Source organism: Staurois parvus, unplaced genomic scaffold, assembly GCF_062004578.1.
Source record: "Staurois parvus isolate SC_StPar_1 unplaced genomic scaffold, SC_StPar_1.0 ptg000298l, whole genome shotgun sequence".
Classification (NCBI taxonomy): Eukaryota; Metazoa; Chordata; class Amphibia; order Anura; family Ranidae; genus Staurois; species Staurois parvus.
Window position 1 is genome coordinate 431,099 of NW_028318094.1, and position 15,206 is coordinate 446,304.

The following is a 15,206-nucleotide window of genomic DNA, read 5'->3' on the forward strand; positions in this document are numbered from 1 at the left end:
AAGGTCAACTGCGGGAAGTCAGAAGTCATGCTCTTCGGAAAGTGGTTCCTGCCTTCTTCTGCATCCATGCCCTTTGGCATCAAGACAGACTTCATGAAGATTTTGGGGGTTTGGTTTGGTGCCGAGGGCGCAGCCCTGAAGTCTTGGGAGGAGAGACTGGCCAAGATGCATCAAAAGTTTGGACTCTGGAGCCTCAGAGACCTCTCCATCGAAGGGAAGACACTGGTACTCCGCAGCGAGATTCTCCCTGTGTTGCAGTACCTCGCCCAGGCCTGGCCCCCTCGGGTCAACACCTGTAAGGCCATCACCAGGGCGGTGTTTCACTTCATCTGGGGCTCCAAGATGGACAGAGTGAAGCGGGCAGTCATGTTCAAGGAACCCCTCAAGGGCGGTAAGGGCGTGCCCGACATCGCCACCCAGCTGAGGGTGTTCTTTGCTTGCAACTGCATCCGCAGAACTTTGCCCAGACGGATTATGGACTCTGGCGGGAACGCAATGTCTCGCTTCTTCCTGTTGCCTCTCTGGAGGTCCCTGGGGTGAGACACTTGGGATAGTTCCATCCCCTACAACTGGGACACTCCTTGGTACTACTTGGATACCTTCAAGTTCATCAGGGAGCAAGGGCTGCAGGGAGTCAAGCCTGACTTGTGGAAGCCAAAGACTATCTACAAGCTCATCCGAGCCAGCGACATTTTGGAGTCGGTTCCAGGCCTGCCTTCAGACACCTGCAAGGTGGTCTGGAGGAATGTTTCTTCCAACATTCTTACCAACAGGCACAAAGACCTGGCATGGATGGCAATCCAAGGGGGGTTGCCTCTCAGGACATTTATGCATGCCAGGAACCTGAGCAGATACAGACACTGCCCCTTCTGCATCATCCACGAGGAAACGTCTTACCACGTTTTCTGGGAGTGCTCATTTGCTCAGGCCCTGTTGGGGGCCCTGGAACCTGAACTCAAGGACTTTGTACCACAGACAGCCATCACTCACTTTGGGGTGTTGAATGGACTGTTCTGTGGAACCTTTTCTCTGGAGGACATTGACGGCGCCTGGAGGGTGCTGTGTTGCTTTAAGGACGCTTTATGGTGCGCCAGAAAGCGCCTCATCCACCAGCGGGAGAGGATGTCCATTGAGGACTGCCGCAGACTGATCCTCAGTCTGCTCAGAGACTATTCCTTGATGGACTTTAAGGAGGAAGAGGACGTCTGAAGATTTCCCCCTTCCCCCTACTCCCCCCTGCGTGTCTTTGTCTTTTCAATAAAGCTTCGGGCCTGTGTTTCCCCTTTTCTTCCCTTCCCCCCCCCCACACACCCGATGCCTATTGTAAATTGTGATTTTCGGTTTTTCGCTTTTTCGCTTTCGTTTATTGCATGACTTAGTACTGTGTATCAGGATGCTATGGTTTTTGGGGTAAGCGGCGTCATGCATGGCGTGGCGGTCTGGGGATTCATTCTCTGCACATCACGTCAGGCATCATACCGCTGAGCGAATGTATTTATTTCTGAATGTATTTATTGTATGCTTGGAACTGTATTGCTATGTGGTGCGCTGCGTCACAGTACAGGGTGAGATGTACCCCGATTACACGTATCATGTTGTTTTTGATGCTTCTGTAATAAAAGCTGTTAACCCCTACGTACTATTGCCTGGTCTGGTACATTGCTGACGGTGTCCCAGTGCTGTCCACTTTATGTCTTACTGTTGAAGGGCCTGTTCAGAGAAGTAGCTGCAAAGGGAACAGTGTCCTCACATTCGTGTTCAATGTTCTGAAATATCCCACAGCTTCCCTAAGCCCCATCCAAGTTAATCTGCAATAAAAAAAGGCAACCCCTTGACTGTTTACTGAGCCAAAGTTGCTGTTTGTCTTTCTGCCACTACACTAGTCGGAAAAGAACCTCGGACACAAATCAACGGCCCTTGGGTGGATGAGCGCTACGTAGTGATGGTCCAGTCATGATTCATACAGATCATTATAGTGCGGGGGTGGGCAACTGTGGCCCTCCAGCTGTTGGTGAACTACAAGTCCCATCATGCCTCTGCCTTTGGGAGTCATGCTTGTAACTGTCAGTTTTGCAATGCCTCATGGGACTTGTAGTTCTACAACAGCTGGAGGGCCACAGTTGCCCACCCCTGTTATAGTGTATAAAGTTTATATCAAAGTATTTTCACAGGATATTCTGTATAGTAGGTTCTGTCTCTGCTGTTGATATTAGATGTTTGTTGCTGTAATATGAACCCAAGTCAGCCAGATATTAGAGAATTTACATTTTGGGGGTTATTTACTAACGCTGGAGAGTGCAAAATCTGGTGCAAATCTGTATAGAAACCAATCGGCTTCCATGTTTTATTGCCAAACCTTAATTGAACAAGTTTGAAGCTGATTGGCTACCATGCACATCTGCACCAGATTCTGAGTACACCTGTTTTAGTAAATCTACCTCTTTTTGTTGTATGCTTTTTTACATTCGAAAAATTCAACTTGATTTATTTTAGATATCCACTGTTGCGGATATTGATGTTTTCCAATATCTTGGTATCAATTTTTTAGTGGCAGTGGAAAGTTATCATGTTAATATTGCATAAACAACATTCTCTTAAATACTATTTTTTTTTTATCTCCCATTCATCCTAGGCCTACATTTTGCTAGTTTATAGATATCACAGTCAGACAAGCAGCATAAAAGACAATAAATGCATATATCAAGATATGATTTGATATTTGTTGACATGAAAGGTCTGGTAACAGGCTCTTTTTAAAATGTAAACTCTTGCTCAAAAGCAGACTCGAAGATGCCTGATATTACCAAAATGCCCTGCTGCTGTCAATCAAACCTATGATGAGGGAGCGGGGGTGGGGCAAAGCCCCCTGTCTGTGTCTATGGATGGAGGCAGTGTGGCTCGGGATATTTTGATTCTCTGCAGAGAGATCACTACTTCCATAAAGAGAACAAGGTTTCTTCTCTGCAGCATGTTGACCAAGCTTTTCTACTTAGGCTGTGGTTGCTTTGTAGAGAAGAAAGAAAACCTGTAAGACTTTGAAACCTTTTTTTCAACTTGGAATGTAATTAGCTAGCTTAAGCTTCCATTCGGCTTTAATTGATTGAAAGCTATAATCCCTCGCTTAGTGACAAATTTGTCTTTTGCTTGGGATCTTGATGGATAGGTGTCTTATTCCAGCCTAAGCAATGTGTAAATTTCCCTGGCCAATATAATAAAATGGTAGCAAAGAAAAAGAAATTGAAAAATGTTATTATATAACTTTTATTTAATACTTAATAAACAAAAGACAGATAAATACATATAGAGATATAGTAATGATTACAGCCCTTTTGTACTGCATCTTGCCGTGTTTTAGTGTGAACACTAGAGGGAGGCCACAGTACATGAATACAAAGGCAACATGCGTTTATTAGCATCCAAACTGTTTCATCTATTTCCCACACTGATAATGAGAATTCTAATTAATAGGTAGAGCTTGTACTTTGGAAAGTCAGAAACTTGGCTTTGGCTGCTTATATTAAAATTCTGGGTGTGTTCTATATAAATACTTAGCAAGTCAGCATGCTATGCAGAAAAGAATTGCACATATGTTGTTTTTAGACATTACCACTAGTGAGCTAAGTGTTATTACAGCTGTATATGACTTTTTAATGTCTGCAGTACTTTTATATAATGGGTTCTTTTATGCTGAAGGGACTGTTAGCCTAAAATGCAAGTTAGTCTTCTGTTTTGGGGGGTTTCCATTTTTAGCCATATGGCCCTCTCGTTGCCTGAATGAGGAAAAGTGGGGTTGTCATCCTTGGAACTGTTCTCTGTCCCTGTAAATGCAGCTCTGAAGCCAATGATGCTAATAACCAGTAAAGCTCACCATAGATTTAAAAGGTTGTATGTCCACTTCCTTCTCTCGACCTAGAGAGACACAAGAGCAACTTACAAATTGCCTACCTTTGCCGTTTCCCATTATGCAAAGGGAAGAAGTACAGAGCAAGAAACCAAGCAAGTGACTGTTTTTTGCTGTAGGAACAATAGCTAAATATAAACTCCCAAGCATCACTGCGCACCAGGGGCGGACTGACCATTTGGAAACCCGGGCACTGCCCGAGGGCCCGGGGTCAGTAGGGGGCCCCATGAGATGCCCCTGGTAACTTTTTCATAGGCTTTTTTGAGTTAGGATAAGAACACAGGGGCCCCATGATCCCCTATTGCCCGGAGGGGCCCATGAGTTGTCAGTCCGCCCCTGCTGCGCACATACGATTGTTTTTGCACACATTGGTGGCAACTGTTGTCTGCTACCTATGAGTAGTGTTGGATGTTATTTAGGTAAAAACATAACATCATTCGATCTCCATCCAAAATTATTTTTTGAGTTTAACAGTTGCCATTGTATCAGAAAGTATGTTTCCTAAAAACCTATGCAATCCTTTTTAGGAAAATGGAAACATTCCTTTAAATCACTATGCTAAAAGTTCCTCTGTGTATAGGCAAATACTTTCACGAAAGGAAAATACTTCAAGAGGAGAGAAGAGATAAATTACCAGAAAACAGTCAAATATTAGGTACTGTACAGTGTTAGGTTATATCAGTTTAGTATTTCTAAATATGAGCAACTGTGATCCCTGTAAGAAGGTTTAAAATCAGTTACCAGCACCTATATTTCATTATATGTGTTACTTTTGAGTGTGCCCACTGTTGTCATACATGTTACATGTCTATATGCGCATTGTACTCTGCATATGAAGAAATGAGAGTGTCAGCAGGAGGTGCCATAAACATCTGTATATAGTAAAAACTGCCTAAACACCAAGAGCCACACTCAAATGTACACAACAAACAACATTTTTGGGCCTTATACGCCTCCTTGTTAACGTACTTTTAACAAATATCAAGACTATATATAGCTTAAAGAACCAAAATTTTCTTCTTGATTTATATTAGCAGAACCCACCACTAAGCATTTTTCCTTATAGTAGGTATATTTATATTATATGTGAACATTTTAGAAATTAACTGTTTGCCTTCTTTTAAAGCATACTAATGCAGAAGGGATCTGCAATAAGCCATCAATTTCTTCTTAATGCCAGGGAGAGGGCATTTTGCCATCAACATCCTTATGGCAAGCTTTGAAGCTAAGCTTGGAAGTTGCCAAGAGTCCAGATGTCTTTAGTCGGAGGATATACCTACGTTCAGGTACAAGATTCCTGAGTCTTTAAAGCTCGACTTGGGAACTTTATTGTGGTGTTATCATGGCCTATGAAGTATAAATCAAAAAGGTAGGCTTTTCCAGATTTTAGATCTGTGATGTGTTCTTCTATAAGAGTCTTACTTCCTCCTTTTCTGCAAAGAACTTTCTCAGCTGGAGATCGGTAGCTAGTGCTTAGGCAGCTGTTCTGGTGTTTCTGGATCAGCCTAAGGTCCAAATTCTGCTCTATGTGTCTGGCATAAATACAGTATTTGATTCCATATCCACTGGTTGTCCAGGTCAATGTAGCAGAGGAACATGATCTTTTCAAAACAGACAAATTAATAGCAGAGGGTAAGCTGGGAAATGGTAGGTTGTTGTGCATGTTGGTAGTAAAGAGCTTTACTAAGCCTAAACCTCCTTTACTTGACTTTAAGCTGATAATAAAGTTGCCTTTTGACTGTCCACCTAGCTTAAAATTTTGAGCTCCTTGAAGACTTTTCGACAACTGGACTTGTCCATTTATCATGATTTGAATATGTACTTTATGAAGGCAGGAATGGACAAAAAGCCATTTGAATCCATAGGAAGGTGGGTCAACAGCAATGACTTTAACACCTTTGCTTTTCAGAAATATGTTCATCATTTCATCATTGGGGAGCTTAGTTACTTGGGATTTGTGTTTTGGTTTAGTTTCAGCAAATGTTCCTGTGTAAGCCACACTAGTGCCATGCTTTTGGCTCACTGCAAACACATCAAAGTAGTAAAGACTCTTAGGCTTTAAGCCATGAATTGTGGCATTAGTCCATGGCCCAACACATACTCTTTGACTTCCTAATAAGCTTTGAGAAGACAAAAATTCGTTAGTTTCATGTTCAACCACCTCTGGAGTCTTCAAAGTCCTAGAACGTTTAGGGTAAGCATTCACCTTATCTTTTAACTGCTCTGTAATTATATTTAGGGTCATGTCATCTTCAGTGTCATGGTAACCTTCAATATCTTTCTTTGTGTTTAACTGGGTAGCACAAAATGTCTTGAAGTTATGTTTTTTATTTATGAACACACAATACTCAAGGTCACTTTTAGGATGTCCTGAGCTGGCCTTCCATGACAGCTTTACCTTATCATCTTGTACAGACAAAACATCTACACGTGGATCAGAGGGAAGCTGAGGCCATGGAGAAAAGTCATCTTGACTGTTCCAGACAAAGACTTGGATGCTGGTGTCAGACTCAAGTGAAATGATATCAAGAAAGAATAAACCATCTGAAGTAATCCTTGAAGAGAATGTCTCCTCCCCATTTCCTTCAAATGAAAATAATGCTTTAGGCGTTCTGTGCCGATGTTTCTGCCAGGAGCCCCATTGCTCAGGAGAATCTAAATAACCGCAAGAAATCATAAAAATAGATGTATGAATATTTAGTGCTCCTACTTCAATTTATATGTGTGCTAATGGAAATAAGGTTTGTACATCTGAACATGTGACAAGCAAAGGAACCAATAACATATCAGGAAAACTGACCTGCTGAGAAGCAAGTTCCTTCATCATGGTAACAAAACCATGGCTGCATCCTTCTCTCCTACTAATATTCAAAATTATGTCTCACTGCTACATGAAATTTGAGATAACCTCCTAAACTTGCATACAGCTACCAGATATAGATCAGAATGATCTGAAGTGTGGACATGCAGGAGGTAAGTTACTAAATTGTCAGGCTATGGGGAATTGAAATTAAATTGCTTTTGTGTGGGCAGGGAATATTTGGATGCAGCTGAAATGTCCATTAACCTAACAAAATTCTGTACTGAAGATCAATATCTATACTGTCATAGTATTAGAGATATGACTCTTATGCTCTACAGTGGGTCCTATTGGTATGACAAATTACATTATCTTTTTAATCTCAGTTTGTGAAATGTACATACATAGAATGTACATAAAATCAACTAACAAAAGTTATGTGATGGATTTGGCTTGCTCCTTGCATCTCACAATGTTCATATCTCTCTATAGATCAGGAGACTATTAGTTTAGGCTCATTATCAAAATTGGAGTGGATCTAAGGTACTGTATACACTTAGTGTAGGCACCTTGTCCCTTCTATTAGGCCAGTAAATACTTTTTATTCCTTAGTCATAGTGCTTGATATGTCTTTTTTGCATTAATCTTGCTGCTCCTTACCACAGTAAAAAACATTTTTTCTTTGCTACAGTCTCCTACTACATTATCTCTATGGTTATCTTCATACCATGATTGGTTAGGAAAGACAGTGTCCACAGGATTGGTGATTCACAAGGTGTCACTCTTACAGTCACTGCGCTTTGACTTCTGTTCACGTTAAAGTAATATCTGTGGAAAAGACATACCCCAAATTGAGAATAGCACCAAACATCCCAGATAAAGCTTGAAATACACAGAGTAAAATAACATTTGTTTATTTCTGCTAATGATAAAATGATTTTTGGGGATGTGAGGGGAGAGAAAAGGCAAAAAAATACAGGCTGCAAGGGGCACACCAGTTCCACAGTCATATAATCAGTTCCAAGTCATATAACCTGTGGCTGTCAGGAGGGTAGCAGTGCAGCAGAGGAAAAGCCTTCTCCATTGGCAACCAAGCAGGATATTTTTACCAGATGCCTCTATGCAAGGGACCCCTCTTAGGACCCTCATTAATGGGTCTCTCAGCTCCTGGACCAAACTCCCCTGTTGTGCCCTTCTCTGTAAACCTCCTCTGGCTGTTGTAGCTACTTACTAGGTCACAGAATGGGCACCTCCCACCAGCATACCTCCAGTATGGACATTCAATTTCCCATCTCTTTACTCTCTATGTCTATGTGTCTTTTGTGCCCCCACTGATCTCTCTTTTTGTAGGGGGTCCTTAGCATCTCTCTACTTTACCACAGCTAATGCCAATCCTTTCCCATTCTAAATTTCTTGCATTTACTCCAGGTCAAGTTATCTTTTATGGTACGTAGGTGTGCACAATGTCCACATAACTGCAATATAATGTAGGGGAACTTGACTCAATGTTATACAGCAGAGACAAAATAGTTTGCTTCAAAGGGCAAAATGGTCTTACATCATGATTTCAACTTCTTCAGCAAAACTCAAACATCTTATGCCACATGGCAGGTCTTCTATTTTTCTCTCAGGCCTCAGCTTCACACCCAATGACCTCCAGTAACACACTTCCCCAAGTCGGAATAATCTGAAACCTAAGTGCATGGCACCCCCTCATCTACCAACTGCTCATGAGTAAACTCAGAAGCAACCTCTCACTCTACAGGTATCCACACTACATTACACATACTGACATGTCCTCTCTTGATAACAGGAATCCACCAATAAGATAGAGAGCAGGCTATGCTGGGAACACAATAAAGAAGATTAAGAGAATCCTATTAAGAATCTCCTTACATAAACTTTTCTACTGTGGGTAGGAACATTCTGTATGCTTTCTCTGCCTATGTGAAGTGTATTGACTACTGCCTACACAGGCCAGAACATGCTGAACCACAGTGAGTAGTGGCAAGAAGCAGGGCACAGCACTAATGGGACTTATACTGTTCTTCCTTCAGTGGGGTAATTTTTTATATATTCTTCCTGCAATATTGAAATTAGCCACAAGATGGAGCCCGGAATAATTGTACTATTTTGCTGAAACCGGAAACTGTTTAGTTAATAAATGCTCCCATCATCCTTCATTCTAAGAAAAGAAAAACAGGTGCATCCTGGGAGATCAGACTTCATTTTAAGAACTGAGGTAGAGGAAATCAGCCTTCATCCCTGAAGTACATGTTGTGGACTGAACTTACATCCCCTACCTGCAGCGTCGCTGGTGAGAATGGACCTTTTGCCATCTGCAGCCTAAATATTTCATTGTGTTTTGTGTGCTTCATACATTGATTGCATGTATTTCTCATCTGTTTTCCCAATAATTTTACCCAACCCATTTTTGATATTAAAGCTTCAAGATTACATTAAGTCTGACTTATTGCAGAATAGGAGGGTTTCTATACTATATAACTCTCCCTATATGTAATACAATAGTCCAAATCCCATTAAAATGTTTTGTTTTTTTTATTAAAATGGGAATTTTACTACTAGTTGTGACATCAGTGGGGTGATTTCCCTTAGTGTGACTGGGGAATCAGAATGAAACTGGAGAAATCTAAGTCAACTAAAAAAAAACGTGATGTTCTTGCTGTCTTTAAATGAGATTTCCCATCATTTTCTGTCCCCCTGACTTTCATCACTAAGACAGGAAGTGAGGACAAATTTCTCTGACAGAGACATAAACAGCAATAATACATGCCTGAATGTAAAAAAAAAATGCTGTAAAGTCTAGATCATAAGAAAATATTTGTACCTACACACAAACACACCTTTTAATTTCTGCAGCAGAGCCTTTTGGCTTTTCATTACTTCTCTGGGTGTGTTGCAGTGTTGGCCAGAAAACGGTGACTTGGCTATTTTTCACCTATTTGTTTGCAGTAGGTTACTAGGAACACGCGAGTAAACTTTGTCCTAACACAGCCTTGTCAGTGAACTTATCACAGACAAACATCATTCCTATGTGTAACATGGGGCACAGCACCAGAGTTATGAGCTTTTCTTTATACATTGTATTTGGTGGGTAGCTGTAGTATACCCAAAACTGAATACTCAGCTCTTGCATGGACAGCTGTGGTTCAGTTTAACTCTGCCTGTTAAAATATTCCTAGCATTGGCTTTATGTAAATTCATGAATAGGGGAGGGGCACGGTTTACTGGTGTCATTGTATAGCCATGCTGGGCTACATGTCCTCCATATCTACCGCCTTGTGGTGGAATACATGTGCTCTTTAACCTGTTCCTGCCCAGCATTGACTAGCCCCCTAGACTCATTGAGGTGCTAAGGGCACTACATTTTCCAGCACCACCCTTCTATGAGTTCCCCAGGCCATACAGACTCCAGCAGCAGCCTAACCAACACATGTTTTGCTTTCAGATGACATTCCCAATATGAGGTTAGGAGAAGGAAGAGTGCATGTGTACAGCGAAATTTTACTGGAACACTGTTGCTGTGCAGTACATAGTTACACGTGTAGCGCTACTTCCGTAGGACCCGCAGGAATACTGTTCAGGTCTTCCCCACAAGCTTTACTCTCACAGCCAGGTATCCCACCTAATTTCCTCAAACCTATCCAAGTTCTCCAAAAATAAAAAAAAACAAAAGACTGGTCATTGAAGAACTGCATGATAAAGCAAGAGAAAGTTTACTCACGTGTGCATGAAGAAATGCATGCATTTCTTCAATGACCAGTCTAGGGGAGTTGTTTTTGGTTGTTTTTATTTTTGGAGAACTTGGATATTTTTGAGGAAATTAGGTTGGATACTCCAAAAACAAGAACTATGTACAATTTGAGGATTTAGGTATTCTTCAGGACAAGCTGTAATAAAATCTGTGCTTGTAGCAAACAGTAGACTTTGACTACTAGCTTTGTAGGTTGTAGTAGTAGTAGTGAACTGAAATTCTCTTTCTTAGTGCCACAAGAGCAGAGTCCCTTTAAGTAGAAGATTAGATGGACAAAGCTCTTCAGGACACCTGCTTATGTCCCCTTTAAGTAGACCCACAGCTGACTCTCTAGCACTAGAGGGGTGTCATAAGCACAAAGGTCCCCAAGATCTCTTAGAAGCATCTGTACTCACACAAGGCCCAAGGCCAGCTGGTTGCCTTCTTCCAACTTCCAAGCAACACCTTACTCCAGTGATACCAGACCGGATCTTCAGCAGAAAGCCCCCTTAGTCAGCTCTCATTATTTCCAGGGTCTCAACATCTAGGCCCTCAGGTTGCCCACCTGAGGCCTCAAGACAGCAGACATAGCAGCACTGTCTGGAATGGCAGCATGCCCCCTCCAGGATGGACTAATCGTCTCCAGGTAAAGATCCCGAGCTCAGTGTGCTAACTGAATATATACAATCTTCCAGCATGCCATCAGAGTTTGCCTCCCTAGGACAGACCAGGGTTGTACCAATATTCATTCTACCATCTGCATGACTCCACACCTATCATCTAAAAACTTCTCAAGCTTTCTGGATGCAGAGGAAGTGATCAAACTGGCAACAGCTGAACATGCTGAGCAGACCTGACCAGAAGAATGCAGCGTCACTGAGTACAGTGAGAAAACTATGCTTTTACCTAACAAACAATCACAGCCACACTGACTACAGTGTGGCAACTAAATGTACCTATCAAGCACATACTAAATATATCTCTCTAAACCTACCACCTATTAGGGAGGGTGCTACACATGCTTCAGTCATTTGAACAGTGATAGCATATAATGGAGCAGCCAATACCTTTAGGGGTTTGCCAGAACCCTACATCCCATATCCAAGGGAAATGAGTAGTCCTATTAGAAGTAATGAGCAGTCCTATTAGTAGTAATGAGTAGTCCTATTAGTAGTAATGAGTAGTCCTATTATTACTGAAAGTCTTCTTCCTTATTTCCCCTTAAGGGGAAGCTCCCAGAAGCTAGATCCTCAAAAATGCAATTTTTGTTGCCTTAGATCTTGCCCTGCTTTCCATGTCCAACTGGCATAGTTGGATTCCCGCCAGACTCTTTATACCATAGACTTCTATAGGACTGTCTCCTGAGCATTTTTAGCCTGTGCATTTAGGGGGAGAGGGGAGAAGGCGGGAGGGGAGGGTCTAGACAGGCAGAATAAGAGTACTTTACATGAAAGCTCACAGAATCTTTAATCTTCAGAAATACTTGCTAACTGGACAACAGATTTTAGGGCAGAACAGACACGCAGAGTCCCTTCTACCTAAAATATCTATCTTCCAGCAGTTTTTAACTTTCAAGGTTTAGTTCCACTTTAAAAAAAAACTGTAGTGTAAAAAATATGGAGCTGCCATGTGTAGCACCTCCCTTGTATAGGTGGCTAGGTAAATTTAGTTTTTGCTTGCTCTGTAATCAGAGTAGCAGTGATTATTTGCCTTGGTCTGCTCATGGTTTCACAGGCTGGGCGTTTGATTATTTCCCCCTGCCTCTGCCAACTGTTCTAAGCTTTGCACAGCACAGCCATCCAGAGCAGTGTGCTTACAGTGAAGCACCGACACACCACCCCCCAGTAAAACACTCCCAGCATACAGTTAAACCTTTGATCACCCCTCATGTTAACCCCTTCTTGCCCAGTCCCATTAGTACAGTGTCAGTGCTTTTTTCAGCACTGATCACTGTATTGGTGTCACTGTGGATGTCAGTGACACCAAGTCAGTTCCCCTCAGCATCAGAATGCCCGCCGCAGTCCCGCATTCCCACTATAAATCGCTGATCGCTGCCATTACTAGTAAAAATTAAAAAAAAAAATTCCAGTATCTATACCACCGTTTGTAAACGCTATAACTTTCACATAAACCAATTAATTGACCAATCATATGCAATCACATGACACCCTGATGGCTCACAAAGGCCATGGGTGATAGGATTGTGCCACTGCATGCTGGTGTGCATGTGCTAGCCGAGGTATGGGTGCTTCACCTAGCCTGGCTGTGCCACCTGCCTGCAGTAAATGTACTGTGAGCGGGTGGCAAGTGGTTAATATATAGTATCCTTATTTTAAAAAATAATCCATATACATCCACTACTTAATGGCCCTGTAATCTATTTTTTATGTAGTTGTTAATTACTGTGCTTTTCTGCCTTCTTGTAACAGCCTTGTGAACTCCAGAACCTCTTCTTTTTCCCCTCACTTCCATGTGCTTGAAACAAGCAGTGTACGTTGGTTGCGGTCATGTGCACTGTGAAATGCACACATCCCATAGTCTATAGTTCCTAGTCTATTTTGGAAGCGAGAAAGGGGGGGTTGCAACGCTCCTACTTACAATGAGACCAATGAAAATGAATGTAGCCACCCTCTGACAAGCAGCTGAAGCAGCAGCTACAAAAATAAAGAATTTTTAGACTTGGAGAAGGCTGAGAGCCACTGTATAGAATATATTTTTTGAGTTAATACATAATTGAATAGAATATATATTCTTATAACCAGAGTTTAGTGTCACTTTAAGCACCTGCTTTGTTTTTGCATCATCCTGTTGCAGTCCCTGTACAGCAGAGCTCAGACTGAAAGAGGGATAAGCAATACAAATAACCAATCCATTCATGTGCTGACAAGAAGCATGCTGGTAGGAGGAAAGAGAAGAGAGTAACACTTTTCCGTCACTGTCCAGTCCCAGGGTGAGGATTGGTAGCAGACCTGTAAGTCCTCATGCACACTGGACATTTTTACAGCGGCTGTTGTTGGCTTTTGACATTTTTTTCTACAGTTAGTAAACCCGACAGCATGTTATCCTATGTGTCAATGCACACATAGATTGTAATCAACGTTTTTGGCTGGGACATTTTTTGACTGGAAAAAAAACCCAGGACTAGTGGGTTTCTAGAGGATTTTTTTAGCTGTAAAAATGCAACAAAACAAGTTAAAACGATGCAAACTGGCGTTTTTGGACATTTTTTACCCATAAAGATAAAAAAAATGCAAACGCAGAAAAACGCCCCTAAACGTGGGAAAACACAGCTAAACGCAAATGCAAAAATGCTAAACAAAAGCTGTAAAACTCACATTTTTAACGTGACTTTACACAGCTAATGTTACCAGCGTGTTACCCCATGTGCATGGAGCCTAAGTAATACTTCACTGCAGCAAAGAAACAAAATCTTCTGCCCTACCAGAGTCATTATCCTTCAATAAAAGAGCATTTTTCGGCATGATCAGTCATATTTTCAGTATCAATGCCTAAATTTCACAATTTCTGCCAGGATATGTAAACTTTTGAGTATAACTGTAGGTCATCTGTGTATTTAGCGGTTTGCCTGGAGTTCTGCTTTAAGTGATCCATCCTTTATTTTAAACTTTGCAGAATGATCTGAAGTGTGTTCTGCCGCTATCTGAATTCCAGAGCATGGCGGGGAGCAGTGAGTAATGTGATGATCGATCTGTAACTGTCTGCACTATCGTGGTAAGGACAGACACAGAATTGCCCTATTACTCATTTCAGTCACCCTTCCCAGTGTAAGGTGATGCAAGGACAAAAGACAATTATGACTCTTGAGATTTAACGATTAAAGTAAAACACGGATGACACAATAATCCTGACCCAGAGGAGTTTATTTCAGGTGAACTTTCCATTTTTTTTAATCTCACTGCTTTCTTTTATTGTAATGTATTGCCTTTACAGCCAGGACTGCTGCATACTGGCTGAAAAATAACAAAGGTGCTTAGTGGGTACATGGCCGACTCAGAGGATTCTTCCTTTTCCAGTTGGGATCACTGGGGCTCCCTTGTTAAATGATCACAACCCAAAAAGAATATTTAGGACAAAACTGTACTGGGTGAAATATGGAGGATGCCATTGCTAACCTATGTCTGACAATGGTAGCTGCCTGGCTGTCTTTTCGCTGCATGCAGATTAAACAGTCAGTCTCTACTTTGACTGATGTGAATGTACAAGATATATGTAAAGTGCTGTGTAAATTGACGGTGCTATATAAGTACCTGAAATAAATAAATAAATAAATAATGTCAGAGGATCAGCACGATAGCCAGGCAACTAAGTGACCTTCAACCTACAGAGCGTTTTGGGCTGACCTGCCTCCTTCCATCACCTTAGGTATGGAATGTATTTTTTTTATTGTTCTGCAAGCTGAGAATTGCTCCCCACCTCCTGCATACTTAGAAAAAACCCTGCGAGAGGGCATCTATGCATTTGCAGGTTTACCCACGCATGCACAAAGACTGCAACCAGGAAAGTCTGAAAACGTCCTTGTATGCGCATGCACAGCAAACCGACTGCACTTGCGCAGATGTGCCAATGGGCTCTGCCAGGACCCAAAGGCTTGGCAAATCTGTGCATGTGCCATTATGGTGACACCCAAGGAGTCACCATGCTAAGTTAATTGAAGTTCCACTTTAAAGAAAGTTATGGGCGTGGCATGCAATTCAAAATAATCCTCCAGAGCCCAGTCCTAAAAGCCGAAT

The 15,206-nt window shown here is 41.8% G+C and overlaps 1 protein-coding gene across 2 annotated transcripts in view; it reads right to left on the minus strand.

The window, feature by feature from the left end:
• Positions 1–3,245: 3,245 nt before the first annotated feature.
• Positions 3,246–15,206, minus strand: part of LOC149457986 (protein NDNF-like) — a 42,596-nt gene continuing 30,635 nt past the window's right edge. For both annotated transcript variants that reach the window (XM_089682785.1, XM_089682784.1), the window contains exons 4-5: positions 7,429–7,529; positions 3,246–6,556 (exon numbers count right to left, since the gene is read on the minus strand). In XM_089682785.1, coding sequence (XP_089538911.1) covers positions 5,184–6,556; positions 7,429–7,529 — 1,474 coding nt within the window. In that variant the 3' untranslated portion in view covers positions 3,246–5,183. The remainder of the gene's footprint in view (positions 6,557–7,428; positions 7,530–15,206) is intronic.